General features: G+C 69.0%; 5 protein-coding genes across 5 annotated transcripts; 2 read left to right on the forward strand and 3 right to left on the reverse strand.

Moving 5' to 3' along the window:
* The first annotated feature begins 27 nt into the window (after positions 1–27).
* RHOBADRAFT_39164 (uncharacterized protein) lies at positions 28–3,335 on the forward strand. Its single transcript, XM_018413596.1, has 11 exons — positions 28–276; positions 371–791; positions 920–1,110; positions 1,182–1,313; positions 1,377–1,453; positions 1,515–1,930; positions 2,005–2,073; positions 2,181–2,287; positions 2,366–2,745; positions 2,825–3,035; positions 3,100–3,335. Exons 1-11 carry the CDS (start codon positions 58–60, stop codon positions 3,196–3,198), a joined length of 2,322 nt encoding a protein of 773 aa, XP_018268634.1. The 5' UTR covers positions 28–57; the 3' UTR covers positions 3,199–3,335.
* A 578-nt stretch (positions 3,336–3,913) lies between these two features.
* RHOBADRAFT_50250 (uncharacterized protein) lies at positions 3,914–6,275 on the reverse strand. Its single transcript, XM_018415298.1, has 5 exons — positions 5,890–6,275; positions 5,686–5,809; positions 5,354–5,629; positions 5,244–5,270; positions 3,914–5,161 (listed from the first exon to the last, which is right to left on the reverse strand). Exons 1-5 carry the CDS (start codon positions 6,250–6,252, stop codon positions 3,966–3,968), a joined length of 1,986 nt encoding a protein of 661 aa, XP_018268635.1. The 5' UTR covers positions 6,253–6,275; the 3' UTR covers positions 3,914–3,965.
* Positions 6,276–7,029: 754 nt separating this feature from the next.
* Positions 7,030–10,402, forward strand: RHOBADRAFT_17795 (uncharacterized protein; the record flags this gene model as incomplete). The annotated part of the gene is made up of 10 exons (XM_018412390.1): positions 7,030–7,149; positions 7,324–7,495; positions 7,558–7,703; positions 7,790–8,386; positions 8,447–8,673; positions 8,753–8,845; positions 8,928–9,286; positions 9,376–9,794; positions 9,890–10,041; positions 10,249–10,402. Coding segments are annotated over 10 exons (2,439 nt in total), but the record flags the coding sequence as incomplete, so codon positions are not given.
* Positions 10,403–17,484: 7,082 nt separating this feature from the next.
* RHOBADRAFT_8774 (uncharacterized protein) lies at positions 17,485–17,913 on the reverse strand (the record flags this gene model as incomplete). Its single annotated transcript, XM_018419229.1, has 1 exon — positions 17,485–17,913. A coding segment is annotated over one exon (429 nt), but the record flags the coding sequence as incomplete, so codon positions are not given.
* A 3,579-nt stretch (positions 17,914–21,492) lies between these two features.
* On the reverse strand, positions 21,493–22,410 carry RHOBADRAFT_39171 (uncharacterized protein; the record flags this gene model as incomplete). Its single annotated transcript, XM_018413597.1, has 4 exons — positions 21,493–21,657; positions 21,814–21,990; positions 22,077–22,139; positions 22,216–22,410. 4 exons carry the CDS (start codon positions 22,408–22,410, stop codon positions 21,526–21,528), a joined length of 567 nt encoding a protein of 188 aa, XP_018268638.1. The 3' UTR covers positions 21,493–21,525.
* Between the last annotated feature and the right edge of the window lie 129 nt (positions 22,411–22,539).

The raw sequence follows: 22,539 nt of genomic DNA on the forward strand, positions 1-22,539 counted from the left end.
CCTCTTCTCTCCACTCGCCTCTTCCGCTCGACAGACCCGCCCCCCTCGACCGTCGCCATGGTTACGGTCCGCAACCCGTTCAAGCGGCAGGACTCGGTCGACGCTGTCGCCGACCCGACCCTCCACCAGACCGTCTCGAACGCGTCCAAGTCGCCCTCCGACGAGAAGGACGGCTACGCCGCCGACGTCCAGGACACGCTCCCGATCGACAACCCGTACGGCGAGGTCCACAACGAGAAGAACCTGCTCGCCAACGGCAAGGAGCGCCCTATCGAGGTGAGCCCCGCTTTGGCCTCGTCTCTTCGTTCTCGCCCGAGCAGGTCACGCCCGAGCAGGTCACTGACATGCGCCCGACGACGCCTGCGCACAGACCGCCGAGGACATCGCGACGCGCTGCATCTCGCTCGAGGACGACCCGAACATGGTCATCCACACCTTCCGGATGTACTTCCTCGCCATCGGCCTCACCTGCTTCGCCGCCGTCCTCGGCCAGATCTTCTACTTCCGCCCCCAGACGGTGTACGTCTCGCAACTGTTCCTCCAGGTCATCGCCTTCATCCTCGGCCGCACCTGGGCCGCCGTCCTTCCCAACGCGTCGCGCGGCAAGTTCTGGGCGTTCCTCAACCCGTGCGAGTTCACGCTCAAGGAGCACGTCGCCATCCTCATCATGAGCTCGACCGCCACCTCGTCGGCCGAGGCCATCTCGGTGTTCGCCGCCGACGACCTGTACTACGGCATCACGCCCAACTATGGCGTCGCCATCTTTACGCTCCTCGGCTCGCAGCTTCTCGGTGCGTCCCTTCTCCCCTTCCCTCGACCTTTCCCTCGACGTCGACGACGTCTGGTCGACGCTCGACGAGCGCTCAGCACGAGGACAGTGACTGACCTCGCTCGCCTCCTCCCGCTCTCTCTTTCGCAGGATACGGCATCGCCGGCCTCCTCCGTTCGTTCACCGTCTTCCCGACCTACATCGTCTACCCGAACCTGGTCCCGACGGTCAACCTGTTCGACGCGCTCCACCGCGACAAGGACGAGAAGGCGCAGAAGAAGCGTCTGCGCTTCTTCTGGTACGTCTTCATCGCCATTTTCTGCTGGGAGTGGATCCCCGAGGTGCGTCTCTCGCCTTCCTTTGCCTCTCTCGTCGGTACGAGAACGAGACTGACGCGCTGGTACGCCTCCAGTTCATCGCGCCGACCCTCACGGGTATCTCGATCTTCTGCCTCGCCAAGCGTGACTCGGCATGGGTCACCCGCATCTTCGGCGGCTCGAACGGTAACGAGGGCCTCGGCATGTTCTCGCTCTGCCTCGACTGGGTGCGCCCAACTCTCGCCAGTTCATCCTCAGCCGACCTGCGCTCACACCCCTTCCGCTCGCAGAACTACATCGGCTCGGGCGGCGGCTCGCTCGGCGCTCTCTTCACGCCGTTCACGACCCAGGTCTCGCAGTACATCGGGTGCGTCGTCCCGTCCCCTGTCTTTGCAAGAGCGCGCAGAATTGACGCCTCGAACTCGCAGTGTCGCCCTCTGCATCATCCTGTTCTGCTCGATGTACGTCACCAACACGTGGAACGCCGCCGCCTTCCCCTTCCTGTCGCAGAAGCTGTTCTACAAGAACGGCTCGGACTACGACCAGCTCGCCATCCTCAACGCCGACTTCTCGCTCAACGAGGCCGCCCTCGCCGAGCAGGGCATTCCCTGGTACGCCGCGTCGAACGCCATGTACTACCTCGGCTGCAACCTCGCCATCGGCGCCACCCTCACGCACGTCGCCATCTGGTACTGGCGCCCGATCCTGAACGCCATCAAGGGCTTCCGCACCCGCACGATCGACGACCCGCACTACCAGAAGATGCTCGTCTACAAGGAGGTCCCCATGTGGGTCTACGGCGGCATCATCCTCGCGTCGTTCGCCATGGCTATGGCTACCTGCTGTACGTCTGCCGCCTCGAACCGATTCTCGACCTTCCTCTCGAGCACCTTCCTAACTCGCCTCTTCTCGTCGCAGACACCGGCCACTCGCAGCTGCCGTGGTGGGCTTTGATCGTCGCCATCCTCCTGGCGTTCTTCATGTTCCGTGAGTTGCTTGCACCTCTTTCCTGCCCCCATTCGTCGTCGGCGACGGGCCGTCGCTGACCTTCCTTCCCCCCTCGTCCTCTCTCCTCCCTCTCCTCTCGCCCACAGCCTTCGTCTGCGTCATCTACGCCATCACGGGCTTCAAGACGGACGTGCAGCAGCTCGCGCAGATGCTCGGTGCCGCCCTCGTCCCGGGCAACTCGCAGGCCAACATGGTGCGTCGCGCGCTCGAGCCCCTTCCTCGCTCGCTCGCCGAGAACTCGCCCTGACTTGGTCCCTCCCCTCGTCCACAGTACTTCACCCTGTACGGCTACAACTCGTGCGCCCAGGGCCTGTCGCTCGCGCGCGACCTCAAGATGTCGCAGTACACCAAGCTCCCTCCTCGCGTCACCCTCTTCGTCCAGTCGCTCGGCACCGTCATCGGCGCCATCCTCCAGCTCATCATCATGAAGTCGGTCATCAGCGCTCAGCGTGAGCTGCTCCTCGACACCCAGGGCTCCAACATCTGGTCGGGCCAGCAGGTCCAGTCGTTCAACTCGCAGGCCGTCTCGTGGGGCGCCCTCGCCAAGCACATGTACGGCCCGGGCTCGCAGTACTTCATCATCCCGCTCGCGATCGTCATCGGCCTCGTGGTCCCCCTGCCGTTCTACTTTGCCCACAAGAAGTGGCCCAAGTGCGTCCTCCCTTCCTCCCTCCCTCTCCTCGACCTCTTTCCTGAACCCTTTCCTGACGGTCTCTTCCCCTCTTTTCAGGATGCACTTCGACGGCTTCGTGTCGCCTATCACCTGCTGGTGCCTCGGCTACCTCTCGGTCGGCATTAACTCGTCGGTCTTCACGACGATGCTCCTCGCCATTTTCTCCCAGTTCTACCTTCGCAAGTACCGCGCCACCTGGTTCCGCAAGTACAACTACCTCATGTCGGCGGCGCTCGACGGCGGCACGCAGCTCTTCGTCTTCATCGCCGTGCGTCCTCAACCCCTCGTCCTCCTCGCCGATTCCTCCGCTCACACTTCTCTGTCTCTCGCAGACCTTCGCGCTCTTTGGTGGTGCTGGCAGCGAGCAGACGATGCCCAACTACGCGCTCAACCCGACGGGCAACCTCGACTACTGCCTGCGCCTCACGTAGACGGTTCAAGAAGGTGGTTTAGGAAGAGATGGAGACGGGTTCCTCCAGTTGTGCTTTAGTTTTACCCTTCGTTAGTTCTCTCGCACTGTGTCTACATAGTGCTTCCGGGTCTGCAATCAGCGCGATTGCTCAGTCTCTTCTGCGTCGGCGAGAGTGGCCCAGCTCTGCCTCGTCGGGGGACCTTCCCAACTTGCCTTCCCTCGTCTTCGCGCTTCGCGCGGCCACCGCACGTGCTCTGGAGCACAGCCAGTCTTTCGTCCAACTCCAGTAGCAGTACCTCGGCAATTCTCGATTGCGCAGCAGTGCACTCGCGTCGCCGGCGTGCCCGACAAGCTCGTTCGTCGCGGCTGCCTTTTCTGCTGGACCTCGTCGCTCTTGCGCTGCGGCAGCTGCTCTCATTGATGCGGAAGAGGCTCTCGAGTTACTCAGTTCCGCTGAGCAACACGACGAGCGAAAGGTAGACGAGCTAGTCGACCGGCGCACGGGCCTCGTCCGCAGCGGACGCCGTCGACGCTCTCGCACCCCTCTGCCGCGCGACGCGCTCGTCCGGGCAAGAGACGACAGTGTGCTCGCTGCATGCGTGCTGCGCTCGCCGCCAGAGAAGAGCGCGAGCTCGGCAGATGCTCAGGCCCCGCACAGCGGCATCTCGCCGTCCCTTTCGCACTTGCTCTCGCACTTGCCCTCCCACTCGCTCTCGCCGTGACCAGCAATCCTGCTGCAGCTTGATCGAAGACGTTGCTGCACGTCATGTCATGCTCGGCCCTCAGCTACACGGCAAGCCCCTCGCGCCTCGCAAGCTCGAGAAAGTCCCACGTCCCGGGCACGAGGTCCTCCCTCCCGACGCGCGACGCGAGCGCCGCCTCGACCATCGTCCGGCCCTCGCCCTCGACCTCGAGCGCCCACGCCCGAGGGTCGCTCACGAGCTCGACGCTCGCGAGCCCGGCTCGGCGCGCCGCCTCGCGCCGCCTCGCCTCCTCCTCGCCGTCCTCGCCATCGAGCTCCATGTCCATCGCCGCCCGACGCTCACCCTCGCCCTCGCCCTCGTCGCTCAGCCTCGGCCGCTTCTCGACCTGCGCGAACTCGACGACCCGGCGCGGCTGCGTCGCGCGGTACACGTGCGGCACGTTGGTCTCGGGGTCGTAGACGCCGCGGATGGGCGTGTAGACGCGCACGAGGCGGCGCTTCTTGGGGCGCGGTGCGTGAGCGACGGGTGCGGGCGCGGGGGACGGTGCCGAGGGGACGGCGGGCGCCGAGGAGGCGGCGGCGGTGGAAGGGAAGGGGGAGCCGGGCAGAGAGGACGAGGGGAAGGGCGAGGCGAGCGAGGGGTCGACCGCTGCTGTTGCTGGGGAAGGCGCGGTGGCGGCGAGTGGGTGGGGCGAGGCGGCGGAAGGTGGTGGGAGGGACGGCAGGCCGTTCGAGAAGCCGGGGACGGGCGGCGCGGCGGCGTCGACGGCGGCGGCAGCGGCGGCGACAGGCGGCTTGACCTCGTCCTCGTCGACGTCGTCGTACTCCTCCTCTACCCACTCCCAGCAGTCGTCCTCGTTCTCCTCGACGCCGAGCCCGACCTGCACCTGCCCGACGTTGCCCCTCCTGACGACGGCGAGCCGCGCGTTCTCGTCGCGCACGTTCTGCGCGTACTCGAGCATCCAGTTGGACCACGTCAGGTGTGGCGCCGGCTTGGCCTTTTTGGCCTGCGGGTCCCACGCGCGCCCGAAAGGCTGCATGCCCGTGCCGCCGAACGTGGCCGTGTAGCCGGCGCCGCCGCCGACGGGGAGGAGCTCGGCGCCGGGCACCTTGGGCTTGCCCGGGTGGCCGATGAGGTGGTTGAGGCCGAGCGACGTGGCGCCGGGAGGCGCGTTGCCCTTGGACGTGGCGAGCGTGCCCGTGTCCTTGTCCGGGTCGTACGCCTCGATGAAGGCGGGCTCGCCCGGCTTGTGGCCCGCAGCGATCGACTTGTCCTCGTCTGCGTGCGCGTACGAGTGTCTGTCAGTGCGAGTCCTGCACTGGGTCGGGCACACGAAGGAGAGGGAGGGGGACCGACGCACAGTAATCGTCGACGACGTACTTGCCGCCTGCGCAGGATCAACGGAGGGTCAGCGAGTGCCCGAGGTTTCACGAGAGAGAGAGAGAGAAGAGAGAGGGACGAGGGACGCACCCTGCAAGAAGGTGGCGCCCATGACTTTGAAGACGTTCCTCGCGGCGACCATGGTGACGGCGCGGCTCTTGAGGTTGCCGCTCAGCCTGCCGAGCTCGATGAGGCGGTCCTTCTCCTCCTGGTTGCACGTCAACTTGTGGATCATGGGGTTGCGGCGGAAGAAGTAGAGCGAGTCGCGGAAGCCGGCGGCGCGGGCGGCATCGATCGAGAGGATGTAGACGCGGTTCGGGTTCTGGCGCAGGGGTGACGTAAAAGTGTGGACCTTCCACTGGCGGTCTGCGGGATCCGAGAGGTGCCGCGTGAGTGCACGCTCGTCGAGGTGGCCGAGGGACGAGAGGGAGGTAGAGACTTGCCGCCGAGGAGGTTGCCGAGGTGGTCAATCTTGGCCTCGCCACGAGGGTCGTCGGGGAGCAGGATCTCGTCGTCGCGGATCTGGTACGTGACGCCCTTGATGGTCTGCGGGCACGGTCGAGAAGGGGTCAGTCGTGCGCCTCTCGAAGGACGACGAGGAGGAGGGAGAGCGGCGAGAGACGTACGATCGACGTCTTGGGCTCCTTCTTTTTGAGAAAGTTGAGGGCGCGCGAGCGTTTGGGCGGCTGCGGCTGCGGGTCGGGCGTCTGCTCTGCGGTCGAGACCCTCTGGCTCGCCTGCTGGCTGTCGTCGCCCTCGCGGTCGTCGATGAGGTCCGAGCCGAGCGGGGTGCCGACCTGGCTCGAGTTGGCGCCGGTCGGGATCTGGGACGTGGCGCGCGAGGGCGGGACCGTGTTGGTCGGGTCGAGCGACGAGAAGTCGAGGAGGGACGAGGCGTCTCGGGCGACGCGGGGTGCGGGTTGGCGCGTCGGGGCGGGAGGGGTGCCGTCTGGCTCGTACAGCGAGCCTTCCGAGTCGGAGCGGGGCATGGTGGTGGTCGGCGGCGCGGGCGACGGCGAGAGATGAGGATGGGGAGGGGGGAAGGGCGGTGTCGACGAGCCGAGTGCGCGCGTGGCCGAGGGTGGTTGGTGCAGCTGTCGCGAGAGGTGCTGGGCGCAGGCTGGCAGCTGGCGGTGGAAGTGTGCGCGTGTGTGTCGAGCGAGAGAGCGAGCCGTGGTTGCGGCCGGGTTGTGTCCCCGGGTTTGTGCCTCGCCTCGGCGGAGGTTTTGCCCCCGCCTCCAACAGTCGCCTCTCTCGCCCGACCTCGACTGGCGCTGCACCATGAGCGAACGCGCGCGCTCAGACTCGCGCACCTCGTACCGCTCGACCCGCCCCTCGTCGGCCCAGTCGGCTCACGCGGCCGCGACAACACGCACCGCCGCCGCGTCCTCGTCCGCCTCATCGCTCCCCTACGCGTCCCGCCCGCCCCAGCACCCAAAGACGCCAAAGCCCTCCGCAGCTCGCTACGGCGGCCTCGCAGAACGCGACCTCCAGAAGGTGAGCCCCCCCTCCCCCTTTCCCCCTCTTGTGGACCTCGCCGGAGCTTGTTTGCTGAACCCTGCCCACCGGCCAACAGCTCCAGAGCAGCATCCGCGCCGCGAGCAAGACGGCCGGCCATACCGCAAGCTCGACCTATCGCACCGCACGCGCACCGCCGCTCGACGAGCAAGACGAGCAAGACGACGACCAGCCTGCTCGTGAGCCTGCGCCCTCTCTCTCTCCCTCACTCTCTCTGCGCGCTGACTGACCCGACCGCCCTGCGCACAGAACCAGCTCCAGAAGGTAGCTTCATCGCCGAGGCGTCCTTCTCTCGCGCGCCCGTCAACTCGCGCCTCCCCCACATCTCGCCGCACCGTGTCGCCTCCCAGCCCACCACCTCGTCCACCGTCACCGGCGCATCTCGCCGCTCGCGCAAGCCGTCGTCTAACCCTCACGGCGTCGACTCGGACTCGATCTCGGACTCGGGCTCGACCGTCGCTTCGGGCGCCGACGCCGACGAGGACCCGGCCGCGCGCACCCAGCGCGACCACGCGCGCCGCCGCTCGCTCGGCCTCGACAAGGAGCCGCTCGACGGCCTCAACGCCGAGCTGCAGGAGGCCCTCGTCACCGAGGACCTCTTGTCGGTCCTCATGGGCGTCGAAGGCCGCTACGTCGAGTTCGACCCCGAGTACGCGCCCGAGGACGACTACGAGCGGCTCCAGGGCGCCCACTTTGTCGTCGACCCTGCTCTCGGTCCGCCCTCTTCTCTCTCACCTCTCCCTCGTTGGCGACTGACGCCGCCCCGCCCGCCGCAGACCCGCGCATCGGCGCCCTCGTGCAGCGCTTTCTCCCGCTCGCGACCTACTACACGGGCGTGACGGCCTTTGTCGAGGAGTACTCGGTCCTCGAGCACGGTACGGTCAACCACGCCCTGTGCGCCGCCATACGCGAGATGCTCCGGGTGCGTCCCCACCTTCCTTTCCTCCCTCCTCTCAATCGCCCAGGCCTGACTGACCTTCTCGCGCCGCGACCCACCGTGCCCCGCAGGACTACCTCGTGCTCCTCGCACGCCTCGAGGAGCAGTTCAACTCGTCGTCGTCGTTCACGCTCCAGCGCTTCTGGCTCGTCGTCCACCCGGCCCTCGACACGCTCCAGCTCCTCCACGCCCTCACGACCGAGATCGTCGCCCTGAGCGTGCCCTCTCCCGACGACGACGACGACGAGTCGGGCGCAGGGTCGGGCGGCGACGACGCCGAGAGCGACGACGGGTACGGCGCAGGACTCGGCGACGTCCTCGCCGAGCTCAACGCGGCGACGGCCGCCGCCCGCCCGTCCTCGGCCGCCAAGGTCGCCCCCTGGCGCCTCGGCCCCGCCCTCGGCGGCGAAACCCTGCACCTCCTGTCGTCGCTCCACACGCGCACGCGCGGCAATCCGCGCGCCGCAGCCCTGTACGCGCACCTCGTCCTGCGCGCGTCGCAGCCCTACGCGCGCATCCTCGTCGCCTGGATCGAGACGGGCCGGCTCGACGACCGGTGGGACGAGTTCTGCGTGCGCGAGCAGCGAGGGTACGAGGCGGCCGGGCTCGACCGCGACTTTACCGACGAGTACTGGGAGAGGCGGTACACGCTCAGGGGGGACCGGCCGGTCAGTGCGGGTGCGGGACGAGGGAGCAGGGCGCAGGGCAAGGCGCCTGCCGCGGGGCAGCAGTCGGCGGCGGCAGCGGCGGCGGGCGGGATCGACGACCGGCCGCGCGAGAGGGGGCTCGCGCGCGGTGCGGTCGTGCCGGCGTTCCTCGAGCCATGGCTCGACAAGGTGCTCCTCGCCGGCAAGTACCTCAACGTGATCCGCGAGTGCGGCATCGAGGTCGAGGTGCCGGTCGTCGAGGGCGACGAGGCGCGCGAGGACGGGCTCGTCGACATGCAGGAGGAAGGGTACGTCCCCTCTCTCTGCCCTGTCTCCCTCCCCCTCTTACCAGTTCACGACACTCACGACGAGCGTGCGCTCCTGCAGGTTCTACCGCCGCATCGAGACGGCCTACACGTACGCCAACAAGACGCTCCTCAAGCTGCTCCTCGAGGAGGAGCACCTCGTGTCACGCCTCGAGTGCGTCCTCGTGCTCTCCTGTGTCTCCTCGAGCCATAGTTGTCGTCGACTGACCATCTCTCTCGCCGTCCAACCTCTGCAGGACGATCAAGCAGTACTTCTTCATCAACCATGGCGACGTCTTCACGCACTTTCTCGACATGGCCGACAAGGAGCTCGGCAAGCGCAAGAAGCGCATCATGCTCGAGCGCCTCCAGACGCAGCTCGACCTCGCCCTCCTGCGCGCCGCGCCGCCGTCGACAACGGCCGACGGCGCCCCGGCCGCGTTCAAGGACGACCTGCGCATCGTGTTCGAGGACGTGACGGTCGCCGAGTGGCTCCTCAAGGTTGTCAACCAGACGGGCGCGCTCGTCGGGCCCGACGGCGTCCAGGTCGACGCGCTCGAGAGCGCCAAGAAGGCGGCCGCCGACAAGCAGGCCAAGGACCCGGGCGAGCACACCGGTCCGTCCTCTCTCCTTTTTCCTCGTCCTCTCGTCGTCGCCGCGGAGCGTACCCTCTCTCGTACTGACGTCAACTCTCCTCACGTGCAGGGTGGGACGTCTTCAACCTCGACTATTCAGTGACGTTCCCGCTGTCGCTCGTCCTGTCGCGGCGATCCATCACCTTCTACCAGATGATCTTCCGCCACCTCCTGCGACTCCGACACCTCGAGCGCGTCTTCCAGGACACGTGGACCGAGCACCTCAAGACGCCGGCGTGGCGCCGCCGGTCCCCCTACCCCGAGCTCCAGGCGTGGAAGGGCCGCGTGTTTGCCCTCAGGGCCCGCATGTACGACTTTATCCAGCAGATGTTCGACTTTGCCGTCAGCGAGGTCCTCGAGGTGCGGTGGGCCGAGCTGCGCGCCAAGCTCGAGAAGTGCGAGACGGTCGACGAGCTCCTCAACGACCACGACGACTTTCTTAACACGTGCACCAACGAGTGCCTCCTCACCAACGAGAAGCTCCTCGACGTGCGTCCCCTCTTTCTCTCTCTCTCTCTCCCCCCCTCTCTCCCTCTTTGTCTCCGTCGCCGCACCCTGACTCCCCTCGCACGGACCTCCTGCAGCTCTTCCACCAGCGCCTGTTCAACACGTGCTACGTCTACGCCAACTACACGTCGTCGTTCACCAAGATCGTCGTCACGTGCGAGGCGCAGGCCAACGGCGACTGGGCGAGGCTCGGCGGCGAGTTCAAGAAGCACTGGGAGTTCCTCAGCCGGTGCGTCCTCTCTCTCTCTCCCTCCTCTCCTCCCCTCGTCAAGCGCGACTCTCGGTGTCTGCGACCGACGTCGCCGTCGACCTAGATCTCACGATCGGTCGTCGTGGAGCGGCAGGACGTCGAGACTGACCTCTCGTTTCCTCCATTGCCTTCCCCTCATCCCTCGCGCCTTCGACCATCGACATACGCTCGCCGCCACCGCCACAGGTTCGAGATCCACTTCAACCACCACATCTCGCAAGCCCTGTCGTTTCTCCAGCTGCACGCCGCCCGCGAGAACTCGGGCATCCTCCCGCTCATCGTGCGCCTGTCGAGCCTCAAGATGGACGATGCGCCCAAGGCCGGCGCAGGCGCGAGGTAGATGACGAGCGCAATGGAGAGAGTCCGTGCCGAGCGCCGTGTCGGCGTCTCTCGTTCGCCGAGAGGAGAGAGGCTCAAGCGCCCGCTTCGACCTTCTCAAGCTGTCGCTTCTCGCCAGCTGTGCGCGCCCTCTCTCGACACAGTCCTGGATGCGTTCCGTCTGCTCGTTGAGCCTCGCACCGCTGCACGCCTCGCGCCGGCTCGCTACAGCTTGTCTCGCCGACGCTCCTCGAGCGAGCGGATTTCCGGCCGGCCCGCTTTCGCAGCACGGCCCGGTTCGGCTCTCTCTCTCTCTTACGAGCGAGTGTACCGCGTAGCGGGCAGCTGTCGTCGCAACGTGGAAGCGGCGGCCGCGAGCGAGGGCGGGGAACGAGCGACAGGGCGAGGGACGAGGGCGGACGCTCGAGGCGACGCCGCTCACGCGTATGCCGCCGACGGCGAGAGTCGCGACGGCGTAACAAGCTTAAGTGTCCGAGCGAACAGAACGACTCGCAGGGAACGTGGCGGAAGTGCGGCCGGCGGCGGTCGAGAGAGGTCCGTGCCTGGCACTTTTCATTTCCGGGATCGAACGAGAGCTGGCTCGATGCGATGTGGAGGTGCAGTGTATTCAGCGCCGCGTGCGCTCGTTCGACTGTCGAACCCTCCCAGTGCAAGCCTGATGCGGGAGAGGGAGAGCGGAAGCCGGTGTGCGCAGAGCGACGAGGCGAACTGCCGGCCGGGAAGAGCAGAAAGTGTGGCGGTTGGGCCCCCTCAGCAGCGTCCGCTCGGCCGCGATTTCTCAGAGAGGCAAGTCGAGCGCGAGAGCGAGGCGACGCGGTGGCCCTGCAGCAAGCAGCTCCTCCTCGTCTCGTCCCGCCCGCTCACCGCTCGAGCGCAGCTGTCGAGGCCTGCGTCCACGGTCACGCTGCTACACTGGCCAGGTGCGTCCTCTGTCTCTCTCTAGCCCCCCCTCGCAGCGCCCCGTCGCTCATCTTCGCGCCGCCGCGCCGTGCCCAGTCTCTCGACGACCACGACGGCCACGGGCGCCGGCCCCGCCGCGTCACAGCGCGCGCAGCTCCAGCGCAACGCCCAGTGCTTGCGCAGCCGGTTTGTGCGCACCCCGCCGTCCTGCGTCCAGCACAAGAAGGCGCGCCGCGGGCGACAGCAACCTCCCGCAGCAGCCGACCTCGGCTCGGGTCCTCCATCGCCGCCGTCGCTCCACCAAGGGGCCCAGGCCGGCCAGGTCAACAAGCGCGCAAGCTCGCCTCTGCCCCCGACCCGGGTTCCCGCAGCCGTCCCGCCTTCGCTCGCCCATCATCGCCCGACCCTCTCGTCCCCCACCCCGCCCACCGTCAACACGGCTCGCTCAACCTCGACCTCGAGCCCGGCACCAGCTCTCGCCGGCCCAGCAGCAGCAGTACCGGCCCACTTCCTCGTCCTCGCCGCCGTCGTCCTCCTCGGCGGCAGCTTCCTCGTCTACACGCTCGCGCCCAAGGTCAGGCGCCCCTCGGCCCCCAACTACTTGCGCCGCCCGAGCCGGCACTTGATCAAGCGCATCCGCCGAGACCAAGAAGCTGCGGCGACCGACGACGCGCCGAGCAGCAGCGGCGCGGCCGCATCGTCGGCACCGGCGGCGCCCGCACGAGGTCCGCTCAAGCTCGTCACGGCCGGCCTCCCCGCCGCCAGCGCGGCCGCCTTTTCCGAGCTCCTCCCGTCACCCGCATGCGTCACGTCGACGTCTGCCGCCATCATGAGCGGCCTCGAGCGCCTCGGGTCCGCCGTCGGCGCCGCGACCGCAAACGCGCGCGGTCGCGCTCGCAGCGGGTCGGCGTCGGCCAAGGGCAAGGAGCGCGTCACGGACGACGCAGAGCCTGACGAGGCCCCTGGCGTCGGCGGCAGCAGGTCCCCGCTCCCGAGCGCGGGCTTGGTCGTCCCGTCGTCGGCGTCGTCGTCGCTCGAGGGCCTGAGCCGCCGGGCCAAGGGCAAGAAGGGCGCCAAGGCGGGCATCCTGCACTCGCCGGTCGGGAGCACGACCTCGATCGCGTCGTCGTCGTCGTCGCAGAGGGTCCCGAGGGCAGCACCTGCGCCGAGAGCGAGCGTGCGCGAGATCGGCGTCAACAGCGACAAGGTCGCGATGACCGAGTCGGCGGTGCAGACGGTCGACGGCGACACGGACGAGACGTCTACGCCGTCACGAGGACGTCGCACGCACGGGCGCGAGGACTCGGACCCGACGCCGCCGTTCTCGACGCCGGCGCAGCCGCTCGAGCCTCGCCCTCTGTCGACGGTCGAGGTCTCGGTGCAGACCTCGCCTCGCCTTCTTCCCCTCGCACCTTCTGCGCTCCCTCCCTCCCCGACATCGGCGCGTCAGCCTTTGCCCGCCCCCGTCGCGAGGCCCGCCATCCTCCCCCTTCCGTCCGACCTGCACGCCTCGTTCCAGTCGACGCCGCTCGAACCCCCGAAACCTCCTCGCTCCATCCCCTCGTCCTCCGAGTCCAACGCGTCCTCGTCCTCTTACCCGATCTCGGCCTCGCCGCCGCTCTCGCCTCTCTGCCGCTCGCGCTCGCCGACCAGCCGCAGCGCGCACCGCTCGCCTTCCGCCAGCGCCTCGGCGTCCGCCTCCGCGTCGCCCACGTCGCGTCAAGCTGCCTCGCCCTCGCCGAGCGCAAGCCGTCGCGCGTCGGCGACGAGCTCGATCAACGGCCACCTCGCCGTCGACCCGACGCCGAGCCGGCCGCGCGCCTCGCGCCGCAAGTCGGGCGCAGCCGGCGCGATGACGCCTGCAGACGACGCGCAGCCTCGCGGCGTGGTCGGCCTGCCGGGCGCTGTCGCCGCTCCGCGCAAGGGCAACGAGCGCAGCGGTGGCAGCGGCAGCGGCGGCAAGGTCAAGGGCCGAGAGAGGGAGCGGGAGAAGGACAAGGCGCGCGAGCGGGACGAAGAGCACGTGCAGCGCGAGGTGCTTCGCAGGCCGAGCACCGCGAGCAGCAGCAGCGCGAGCGGCAAGGGCGCGCCAGGGCTCGGGCTCGGGATGAGCAGGAGGACGCCGAGCCGGAACGAGGACAGGGAGCGAGACGACGAGTCGGTGCGAGGGTCGCAGGGCGTGGAGGGACGGAGGAGGGACATGCACGGGCTCGGCGTCGGCGTCGAGATGCGCGAGTCGGGCTCGCGCGCCGGCGAGCCGCCCCTCGACGGCGGCTACCCGTTCCCGCCGACGGCGCACTCGGACAGCTCGGGCACGGGCGCCTACATGAACGGCGCCCACACGCCGGGCTGGACGCCCGACTCGTCGCCGCACCCGACGCAGCGCTCGCTGTCGGGCTCGTCGTTCGGCGCCGCGCTCGCGACGCCGACCGCGCAACGTCCGCCCTGGTCGCCGCAGCTCATGGCGCAGCAGTACACGATGATCCCGGCGCCCGCATCGACGCGCCCGCCGTCGCGCGGCAGCTCGCTGTCGGCCCCACCGCCGCCGGGCATGGGCCCGCTCACGCCGCTGCACGGCCCGACGGCGGCCGAGCTCCTCCACCACGAGTCGCAGCAGCAGATGCAGGTCGCCCAGCAGCAGCAGCAGGCGGCGTACGCGCTCGCGCAAGCCCACGCCCAGGCGCAGGTCCAGGCGCAGTACCAACACGCCGTCGCCATCCAGCTCCAGGTCCAGCAGCACCATCAGCAGCAACAGCAGCAGCAGCTCGTCCAGCAACATCAGCAGCAGCAGATCGCCCAGCAGCAGCAGCGCCAACAGCAGCAGATGCGCCGCAGGTCGACGATGCCCGATCCGGCCGACGGCTACGACGGCTTCCTCTCGCCGACCGCCGGCGCGGCACCTTTGACGCCGAGTGGGTTCGTCTACCCTCTCTCGAGTGTCGCCTCGCCACCACTCGGCTCGGCCTCGGCGTCGTCGCCGCTCCTGTCGTCGTTCGCCGCCCAGCACCACGCGCAGCAGCACGGCAGCTACGGCCTGTCGCAGGGCGCCTCGCCGACTACGGGCACCTTCCCCTCGTCCGCCCAGTCGGCGCACGCCGCCGCCGTCGCCGCCGCCATGTACTCGTACGCCGGCTCGCCGAGCCCGGCCGGGACCTACCTCGCGTCGCCGGCCTCCAACACCGGCTCGCCGTACTCGCACGCGCACGCCTCGCCGACCCAGGCCCACTTCCAGCAGTCGCAGCTGTCGCGTTCGGCCGGCCCAACGGCGTCGCTTACGCGCCCGAGGCTGCAGTCGAGCGTGTCGGCCGTCGCGGCGCTCGGCGGCAACGGCAAGGCCGGCTCGAGCAGCGCCGGCGGTGGGCCCTCGGCGAGCGCCGCCCAGGGTCTCTCGCAGTCGCTCGGCCCGGGCGGCAAGTCGTCGCGCTCGGGCGGCGGCGGCGCGGACAAGGCGCACCGGAGCCCGTCGACGCCGAGCGGCAACAGCGCGCCAATCAGTGGCGGCGTGCCGCTCGGCGACCCGCCTGGCGGCATCAAGAACCGCTTGCGCCAGGCCGAGCTCGACGCCGACCGCACGGCCAAGGAGCTCGAGATCGCGAGGTGGAAGCTCGCCGTGCTCGAGGACGAGCGCAAGGCGGCCGACATCGAGGTGCGTCTCACTCTCGCCCTTTCTCTTCCAGCCCGAGTTCTGCGACTGACTCCGCCTCTCTTCCCCGTCATCCGCAGAACCAGGAGGCGCTGCGAGCGCTCGCGACCCGGGCCATGCGGGCCGAGGCGCGCATCAAGCTGTACGAGGACGCGGCCAGGGCGCAGCCGAGGTCGTCGCCTGTCGAGCCGACCACGTCGACACCGGCGTCGTCGGCGGCTCCCTCGACGTCCAACAGCCCGGTCGTCCACTCGGCCTTGCTGCCGGTCGCAGGCCTCACGCCGATCTTCTCGGAGCCGGGCGGGTCCTCGTCGCCAACGTCGAGCGTGCGTCCCTCTCCTCATCTCAACGAGAGCGGGACTAATGTCGTCTCGATCGTACACAGGCTCACCCGCTGTCGTGGCTCGACCTCGACGCCGTCTCGTTTCAGGGGCCGCGCCCTCTCCATCCGCCGTCGCGCTCGCCCAGCCTCCTCAGCTCGCCGAGCGGCACCAACGCCAAATCGCGCAACAAGCGCCACTCGAACGGCGGCAACGGCGGGCGACGTACAAGCAGCAACCAGCGGCGCAAGTCGAGCACGTCGCCGAGCGCGGCGCCGGTCGTCCCGCCCGAGCTTATCGACAGCGACGACGACGACATCCTCATCGTCCTCGACGCACCGATGCGCCGTCGCAGCGCCAACCCGCTGCGGCAGACGCCGTCCCGTCGGTCGTCTTCCGCGCCCGACGACGACGTGCCCGACGGCCACGACGGCGCGAGCCTCGTCGACGACGACGAGATCCCGACGATCGACGTCGACGAGTCGGAACCGCTTTCGGGCGGGGCGCTCATGGGCGAGAGCGAGGACGGCACACGCCAGCACCGCGAGTACATCGGCTTCTTGCCCTCGCGGCTCTCGCCCCGCCGCGTCTTTGCCGCGACGACCGAGTCGCCCGCCTTTGACGCCGTCGAGTGCAGCACGTTCGTCGTCGAGAGCGGCAACCTGTCGACCCTGTCGGTCCCGTCGTTCACGCTCGACGCCTCGCCTACGCCGGAGGAGGAGGAGGTCGACTCGGCGCTCCTGTCGCAGCAGCACAACGCGCCGCAGCTCGTCGACGCCCTCGACAGCCCCGACGAGGACGACACGCCGGTCGTCGTCGTCAGGACGAGCGAGCTCTCGTCATCGGCGCACGAGCAGTCGCCGTCGCCCGTCTCGCCGACGTCGCCGGACGACAAGACGCCGCGCATGCCCGGCCCGCCGTCCCCGCCGACCTCACCTGGTCAGTCGCACACGCTCAGCCCCGAGCGACGCTCGAGATCGCTGCCCTCGTCTCCTCGCCGTCCCCAAGACACGCCCCTCCCGCCCTCACCTCTCGCCAGCGCCTCGGCCTGAGCCACACCGTCTCGCCGCTTGTTCTTCCCCTCCCCTTGTGCATTGTCTCTCGTTCCTCGTCGTCACCCATTCTTCGTACAGATTCCCCTCGTCCCTCGTCGTCGTCCTCGCAGTGTCCGCCCGCAGCATGCAACTTCTGTCCTCGCCGACTCGGTCGCTCCCTTCTTCGTAGGTTCGCCTCGTGCGCTTTCTTGCGCTGCAGCGACGTCGAACCTTGCTCTCTGCGTCTCTCGACCGTCGAGCGAGAGCGCATGCAAGAGAAAGCCAGAAAGAAAGAGAGGAATGCCATCGACGTTTCACCCCTCGAGCTCGCTCAACACCTGCCTCGTCTGCTCCCGCACGAGCGCGTCCTCGTCCGTCTCGCTCACGTACCGCAGCACGGTCCTTGCGCGCACGAGCTGCTCCGGGTCGAGAAGCGACGCCTCGCGCTCTGCCGCCGGCGGCCTCGCCCGCAGGAGAAAGTCGCCCGCGCCGGCGCGCACGGTCGACGCGAACGGCATGCGGATGCCGCCGGCGCCGAGGCCGAAGGGGTCGCGCTCGTCGTACCCTGCGCTCGCGGCGTGCTCGCGGCGCTCGGCAGCTTCTGCCGCCTGGTGCGAGACCGTGCGGACGAGAGCTCCGAGGAAGACGGCGGCGGCGCGGCGCAGGGTCGGGTGCTTGGAGGCGGTCGTCGTCGGGTCGGCGAGCTCCTCGGGTCGAGGCGCGACGCCGTCATGGTCTGGCGTCGGCGGTGGCGGCGAAAGGTCGTCCTCGTCGGCCTCGTCATCGTCGGACGACGCTGATGACGTGTCGCCGACCTCCTCGATGAGCACGGCGGGGCGTGTCTGCTTCCCCTTGCCTTTCAGGCGACGAGGCGGCACCTCGGGCGCTGCGGCGGCGGCGCGGGCCCGAGGCGCGAGCGGGACGCTCTCGACCTGGAGGAGCGTCACGCACGCCTCGGTGAGCACGTCGGCGTGCTGGACGAGGGCGGTCGGCGCCGTCTCGACGCATGCGGCGAGGATCGTGATGGCGGATGCGCGTAGAGGAACGGGCAGGTTGGCCGAGCGGAGGACGAGGAGGAGGGACGGGAGGAAGTCGTCGACTGCGGCGGCGAGAAATCGAATGAGTTGGCGAGGACGATCGCGAAGGAGACCGAGAGAAAGGAGAACATGGACGCACCCAAGACTGCGAGAGCCTCGCCCGCACGCTGAACCACCTGCGTGAGCGTCTCGCCGACCCTCAACCGCTTGTCGAGCTCCCTCATGCCCCTCTCGCCCTGACCCACCTCCCTCGGCCCCGCAGTCTCGTCCCGACGCCTGCCCGTGTACACCTCGAGCAGCCGTCCGACGACCTGCCGCCCAAAGACGTCGACGAGGCTGCTCAGGCCCTGGACCGCGTTCAGATACAGGAACGAGTCCTCCTCCTCGAGCGCGGCGACAAAGATGTCGAGGACGGCGGGGAGCAACGCCGGGTCGGTGCTGAGCAGGGCGTGTTCCTTGTCGAGGACGAGTGACCGCAAGAGGTGCAGGCCTTGGGCGCGCACGGGCAGGAGCGGGTCCTGCAGGAGCTTGAGCGCGCTGCGGTACGTGTCGCGCGACGCGGCGAGCGGGTCGGGTTTGCCGTCGGCGGTCGTCGAGGAGGCGAACGAGGACGAGGCCGCGAAGGCGGACGAGGCGCGGCGGAGCGACAGGACCATGCGGGCCTCGCGGGCGAGCGGCGGGATGAGCGCCGAGCTCGTCGACGCCTGGAGGATCTCGAGCTGGGTGTAGATGACGGCGAGGAGCGGCGTGTTGGCCATGTCGAGTTTGTCGTCGGCTGCGGTGACAGGGAGAGGTCAGGGCCCGGTCGAGAGAAAGATGAAAGGAGGGCGCACGGACCTTCGAGAACGGCGAGGAGCAACGTGAGCGCCGTCATGGCCATCTCGTCCTTGCCAAACCCGGTCCCGAGACCGAGCTCCGACTCGTCCTCGTCCTGCTCTGCGCCCTCGAGCGGCGCCGCCTCGACCTCGTCCTCCTCGACGATGCGCAGGCCCGCAAGCCCTCCCCTCGGCTCGGCCTCCTCCCGCTGCCCCTTGCGCCCTGCGCTCGCGCCCTGACCTGCCTCGACGCCCGGCTCTCCCGCCTGCGCGTCGAGCACGTGCGCGACGAACGCGATGATCTCGCGCGGGTCGGCGAGGATGTCGCTCCCGAGGTGCTCGACCATCTGGAGGACGAGCTGCAGACGCGTGACCGTTCTGCGAGGCGACGGGCATGCTTATCAGTATATGATCAGACACACAGAAGGAGCACGGGCGAGGAAGACCTCGGGCGTGACTGAGAGGGAGAAAGGGAGGGTTGACGCACCTCCTCGCGCCCTCGACGCCCTCGACGCCCCGGAGCACCTTGACCTCGTCGAGCCACCGCAGGAACAAGCCCGCGGCGAGCTCCTTGCGCTCGAGGCCCGCGATCCACCCGACGAGCCACGGCGCATCGACACGAAGCTGGAACTCGGCGCCGTCGCCGCCGTCCTCCTCGCTGGACGCGGGCTCAGCGACAAGCGCAGGCGCACCGTCGGCGGCCCATGACCATCTCCAACTCGACCGCCCTGCTCGCGCCGCGCCGCCATCGTCGTACTGCCCCCGCTCGCTCCCGCTCGAGCCGCCTCGCGCATCGACCGCAAACTCGTCGCCGGCCTCCCAGCGCTCGACCGCCCTCGCGACGCCGCGCAGAGCGTCGGGCGCCGGGACGCTCTTGGCCCACGCGCCGAGCAGGGCGCTCGCCTCGTCGCGCACGACGTGCTCGAGGGCAGGTGCGGCGGCGCCGCCGTCGCTGTCGACGGGGGCGACGAGCCGAGGCGCGTCGAGGAAGGCGACGAGGGCGAACAGGGGTGGAACTAGAGGGGCGACGAGCGTCGAGAGGAAGGACGGGAGTGGTGGCGCGTAGAGGGAGAGGAGGGACACGAGGGCGAGGTGCGTCGCGAGGGGAGTGCCGCCGAGCGCGCCGACGCGTGCGGGTGGCGCAGGCGCAGACGCAGGGAAAAGAGGCGCGTGTAGCGCGACGAGGAGGCGCTGCGAGGCGGTGCGCCCCGAGCGGGTCGGCGGCGGCGCGACGAGGAGGTGCGCGACGCACCACGCGGCGGCGCGGATGACGGGGACCGGGACGACCGAGAGGGGCGCTGCTGCTGGAGCGGCGAGGCGAGACTTGCCCTTGTTGACGGACGAGGCGGCGTATTGCGCGAGCGAGGCGGTGAGGGAGGACGAGGCGGCCGAGCGGAGGAGGTCGAGGAGCTGTGAGGTGATATTGGCGTAGTAGAGCTGTGTCAAGAGGAAAGTCAGTGAGACATTTGGGACCAGGTGAAGGTAACGATGAGAGAGAGAGGAGCGTACCTTGTCGTTCCCTCCTGCGGGCGCCGTCTCGACGAGCCGGCGCACCATCTCGAGCTTCTGCACGCTCACGTCGTCGTCGCCGCCTCCTGCCGCCGCGCCAACGCCGACGACGACGAGGAAGAGGGAGCGGACGCCGGTCGGGTGGAGGAGCTGCGCCGAGAGGAGGGCCGAGAGCCGTGCGCGCGAGGGGGACGCAGCGCGAGTCGCCGCGACGAGAGCGAGGAGAGTCGAGAGGACGGTCGGCGTCGGCGTACTATTGCGAGTGAACGAGTCAGTCAAAAACGACCAGGCACTGAGGAGGACGAGGGGGGACGCACAGCTTGAAAACCCGGTCGAGCGCTTCGCGGGCCCACCTGCCCTCGTCCACGCCGCGCTCATCGCCCAAGTCCACAAGCGCGCCGACGAGCGGACCAAGGAGCTGCGGCAAGACCGTGCCGAGGAACTGCTTGTCGCCCGCCGTCTTGGCGCCGAGGTCCACCTCGCGGTCGACGCCGATGACGCCGCCGACGACTCGACGCACGACGTCCTCCCTGCGAGCCCTGGCCACCTCCTCGTCCGCCTCATCGTCCGAGCCGAGCTCGACGATCCTCGGCTCGACGGTGCGGGCCCGCTTCTGGTGCGCGCGGGCGGGCGTGGGCTCGTCGCGGATGCCCCAGCGGGCGACGACAGCGGCGAGTTGCGCGAGGGCTTTCGCGTCGCCGATGCCGAAGAGCGGCGGCGGTGGCGCGGCGGTGTGAGGGCGGGCTGACGAGGTCGAGGGGCCCGAGGAGGGCGAGATGGGGGAAGTGAGGGAGGGGACGAGGGAGGCGATGCACTCGAGGAGGTCGAGGGCGGCGAGGGCGGTGCGGCGCTGTAGCGCGTGCTCGTCGAGATCGCTCGTAGAGGTGCTTGAGCTGGCTTGGGCGGGCGAGTCGAGCTCTTGCGAGGGTTGGGCAGAGGCGAGTGCGTGGTAAGCGGCGAGGCGAGAGTCGAGGACGGCGGCGAGCGAGGGTTTGCCCGTGGGTGGCTGCTGATTGCGCGAGAGGCCTAGTAGGGCGTGCGCTTGTGCGAGGGCATGCCGCAGCTGGTCTCGCGGGGCCGTGGCCATGTAGTGTGGACGGGCTGATGAGGATTTGGGCGCAGCTCGCTCGCGGCGGAGTCCGACTTCGAACGACCCTCTCGCTCTTTCGACACTCGCCTCGCTGCACACACCCGCTCGTTTCCGCTATGTGCGGGCTCATTCGACTCGACGCATTCCCTGCTACACGCCCGTCCAACTCACGCCGCCGACCGACACCGCCTCACCTCCTCGACCCCCGACAATTTCTTCCGCCCTCGCCCTCTCGTTTCAGCCCGCCCGGCCTGCCTGTACACTCTCGACTCGTCTGGACAGGTTCTCGGCCATCAGGTGCGTCCTCCACTCCCTTCCTGTCTCTCGCCAGATCCCCCCGGAGCTCTGCCCACGCCAAAGACGACAACTACACCCGCTCTCAATCCAAACAACGAGCACGCAACGCCTAGCGGCGGATGCGCACCCCTAGGTGCTTTACGCACTGTTTCCTATTAGACTTAGGCCCATACAGCAGAGCCCGGGAGCCTCGCGCTCTCGCGAACAAACCCTCGCCCTCTCGAAGCCGGCCTGACCTTGTTGCTCGCGTAAACAGCCCTCGACCGCCTCGAGAGCCTCCTGTATCTTCCCTCTCTCGTGCAACGTCGTTCTTTGTCGTCCAGTTCAATCTCGATACGCGACAGGCGAGGGAGAGAGAGGAGAGGGAGCGAGATACGAACCTGCTCGGACGGCTCTCGCTCGGTCGTTCTCTGTCTCTGACACACCCTCTCGCTCTCGACCACTGTCATTGCGACACTCGAGCACGTTCCAGGTCGTTGCTACTGGACGACCAGCTTCTGCAGTGCCGCCCGCATCCCGTCGTCGAGCTCCTTGACCGGCCGCCGGCTGTCCTGGTCGACAAAGACGTGCACCATCTCGCCGTACGCCGCCGCCCTCGGCTCGTCGTCGCCCTCTCCCGCAGGCCGCACGAGCCGCACGCGCCGCCCGGCGCCGGCGTGCGTCGACTGGACGTCGCCGAGCGTGAAGCCGCTCAGGGCCGCTGCGCTCGTGCGCTCGCCGGCGCCCGCGCTTGCCGCCGATGCGCGCTCGTCCTGCGCCGGCTCGACGTACTCGGCCGCAAAGAGGGCGACGCGCCACGTGACGCTGCGGGTCCCGAGGTGCGAGACGGCGAGCGCGGCGACGACGGGCTGCGGGTACGCGACCGACGCGGCGTACGTCGTCGCGCTGTTGACGATGAGGCCGATCGGGCGTGGTGCGGGTGGGGACGGGTAGGCGTGGTGCAGCTGTGGAACAAGGGCCCGCACGCGAGGGCGGGTCAGCAAAGGGGTCCGAGGGGAGGGGAGGAGCGAGGAGGAAGGGGCGGGCGCACGAGATAGGCGTTCGTCACCGAGTCAAAGTAGTGCGAGTAGATGGCGTTGTTCATGTGGCCGTACTGTCACGCGAGAGAGAGTCAGCTGCGCGAGCCTGAGAGAGGGAGAGAGGGAGAGAGAGAAGGAGCGAGGACGGACCGAGTCGTTGTCGTTCCACCGCGTCTGCATTGGCAGAAAGTAGCGGAACTCGTTCGCGGTCGGCGCTCGAGGCCTCGAGGGCTTGGCAGGTTGTGTTGCGGACGAGGACGAGGCGGAGCGCGCAGGTGGGGGAGGGGAGGAGGTGGGCGAGGCGAGGTGGGCCTGGACCTGGGCGAGGCGGGCTGGCGGGGTCATGCTGGGATGACGGGAGCGAGTAAGCAGGGCTCTGAGCATGCACCGAGCGTTGGTGGTGAGAGCGAGGACGAGAGAGCGGGGCCGGCGGCGCCGGTCGCTGGGAAGCCGGGCGTCGCTCCTCTCTGGAGG

This window comes from Rhodotorula graminis (genome assembly GCF_001329695.1).
Source record: "Rhodotorula graminis WP1 unplaced genomic scaffold RHOBAscaffold_14, whole genome shotgun sequence".
Lineage (NCBI taxonomy): Eukaryota > Fungi > Basidiomycota > Microbotryomycetes > Sporidiobolales > Sporidiobolaceae > Rhodotorula > Rhodotorula graminis.

Bases quoted from the DNA above. Each gene is read 5' to 3' on its own strand.
- RHOBADRAFT_39164 (XM_018413596.1), top strand. From the start codon at position 58: ATGGTTACGGTCCGCAACCCGTTCAAGCGGCAGGACTCGGTCGACGCT. The intron at 1,314-1,376 runs GTGCGCCCAACT...TTCCGCTCGCAG, and splicing joins TCTCGCTCTGCCTCGACTGG to AACTACATCGGCTCGGGCGG. The intron at 1,454-1,514 runs GTGCGTCGTCCC...TCGAACTCGCAG, and splicing joins CAGGTCTCGCAGTACATCGG to TGTCGCCCTCTGCATCATCC.
- RHOBADRAFT_50250 (XM_018415298.1), bottom strand. From the start codon at position 6,252: ATGCCCCGCTCCGACTCGGAAGGCTCGCTGTACGAGCCAGACGGCACC. The intron at 5,810-5,889 runs GTACGTCTCTCG...CCGTGCCCGCAG, and splicing joins AGGAGCCCAAGACGTCGATC to ACCATCAAGGGCGTCACGTA. The intron at 5,630-5,685 runs GTCCCTCGGCCA...CGGATCCCGCAG, and splicing joins CAAGTCTCTACCTCCCTCTC to ACCGCCAGTGGAAGGTCCAC.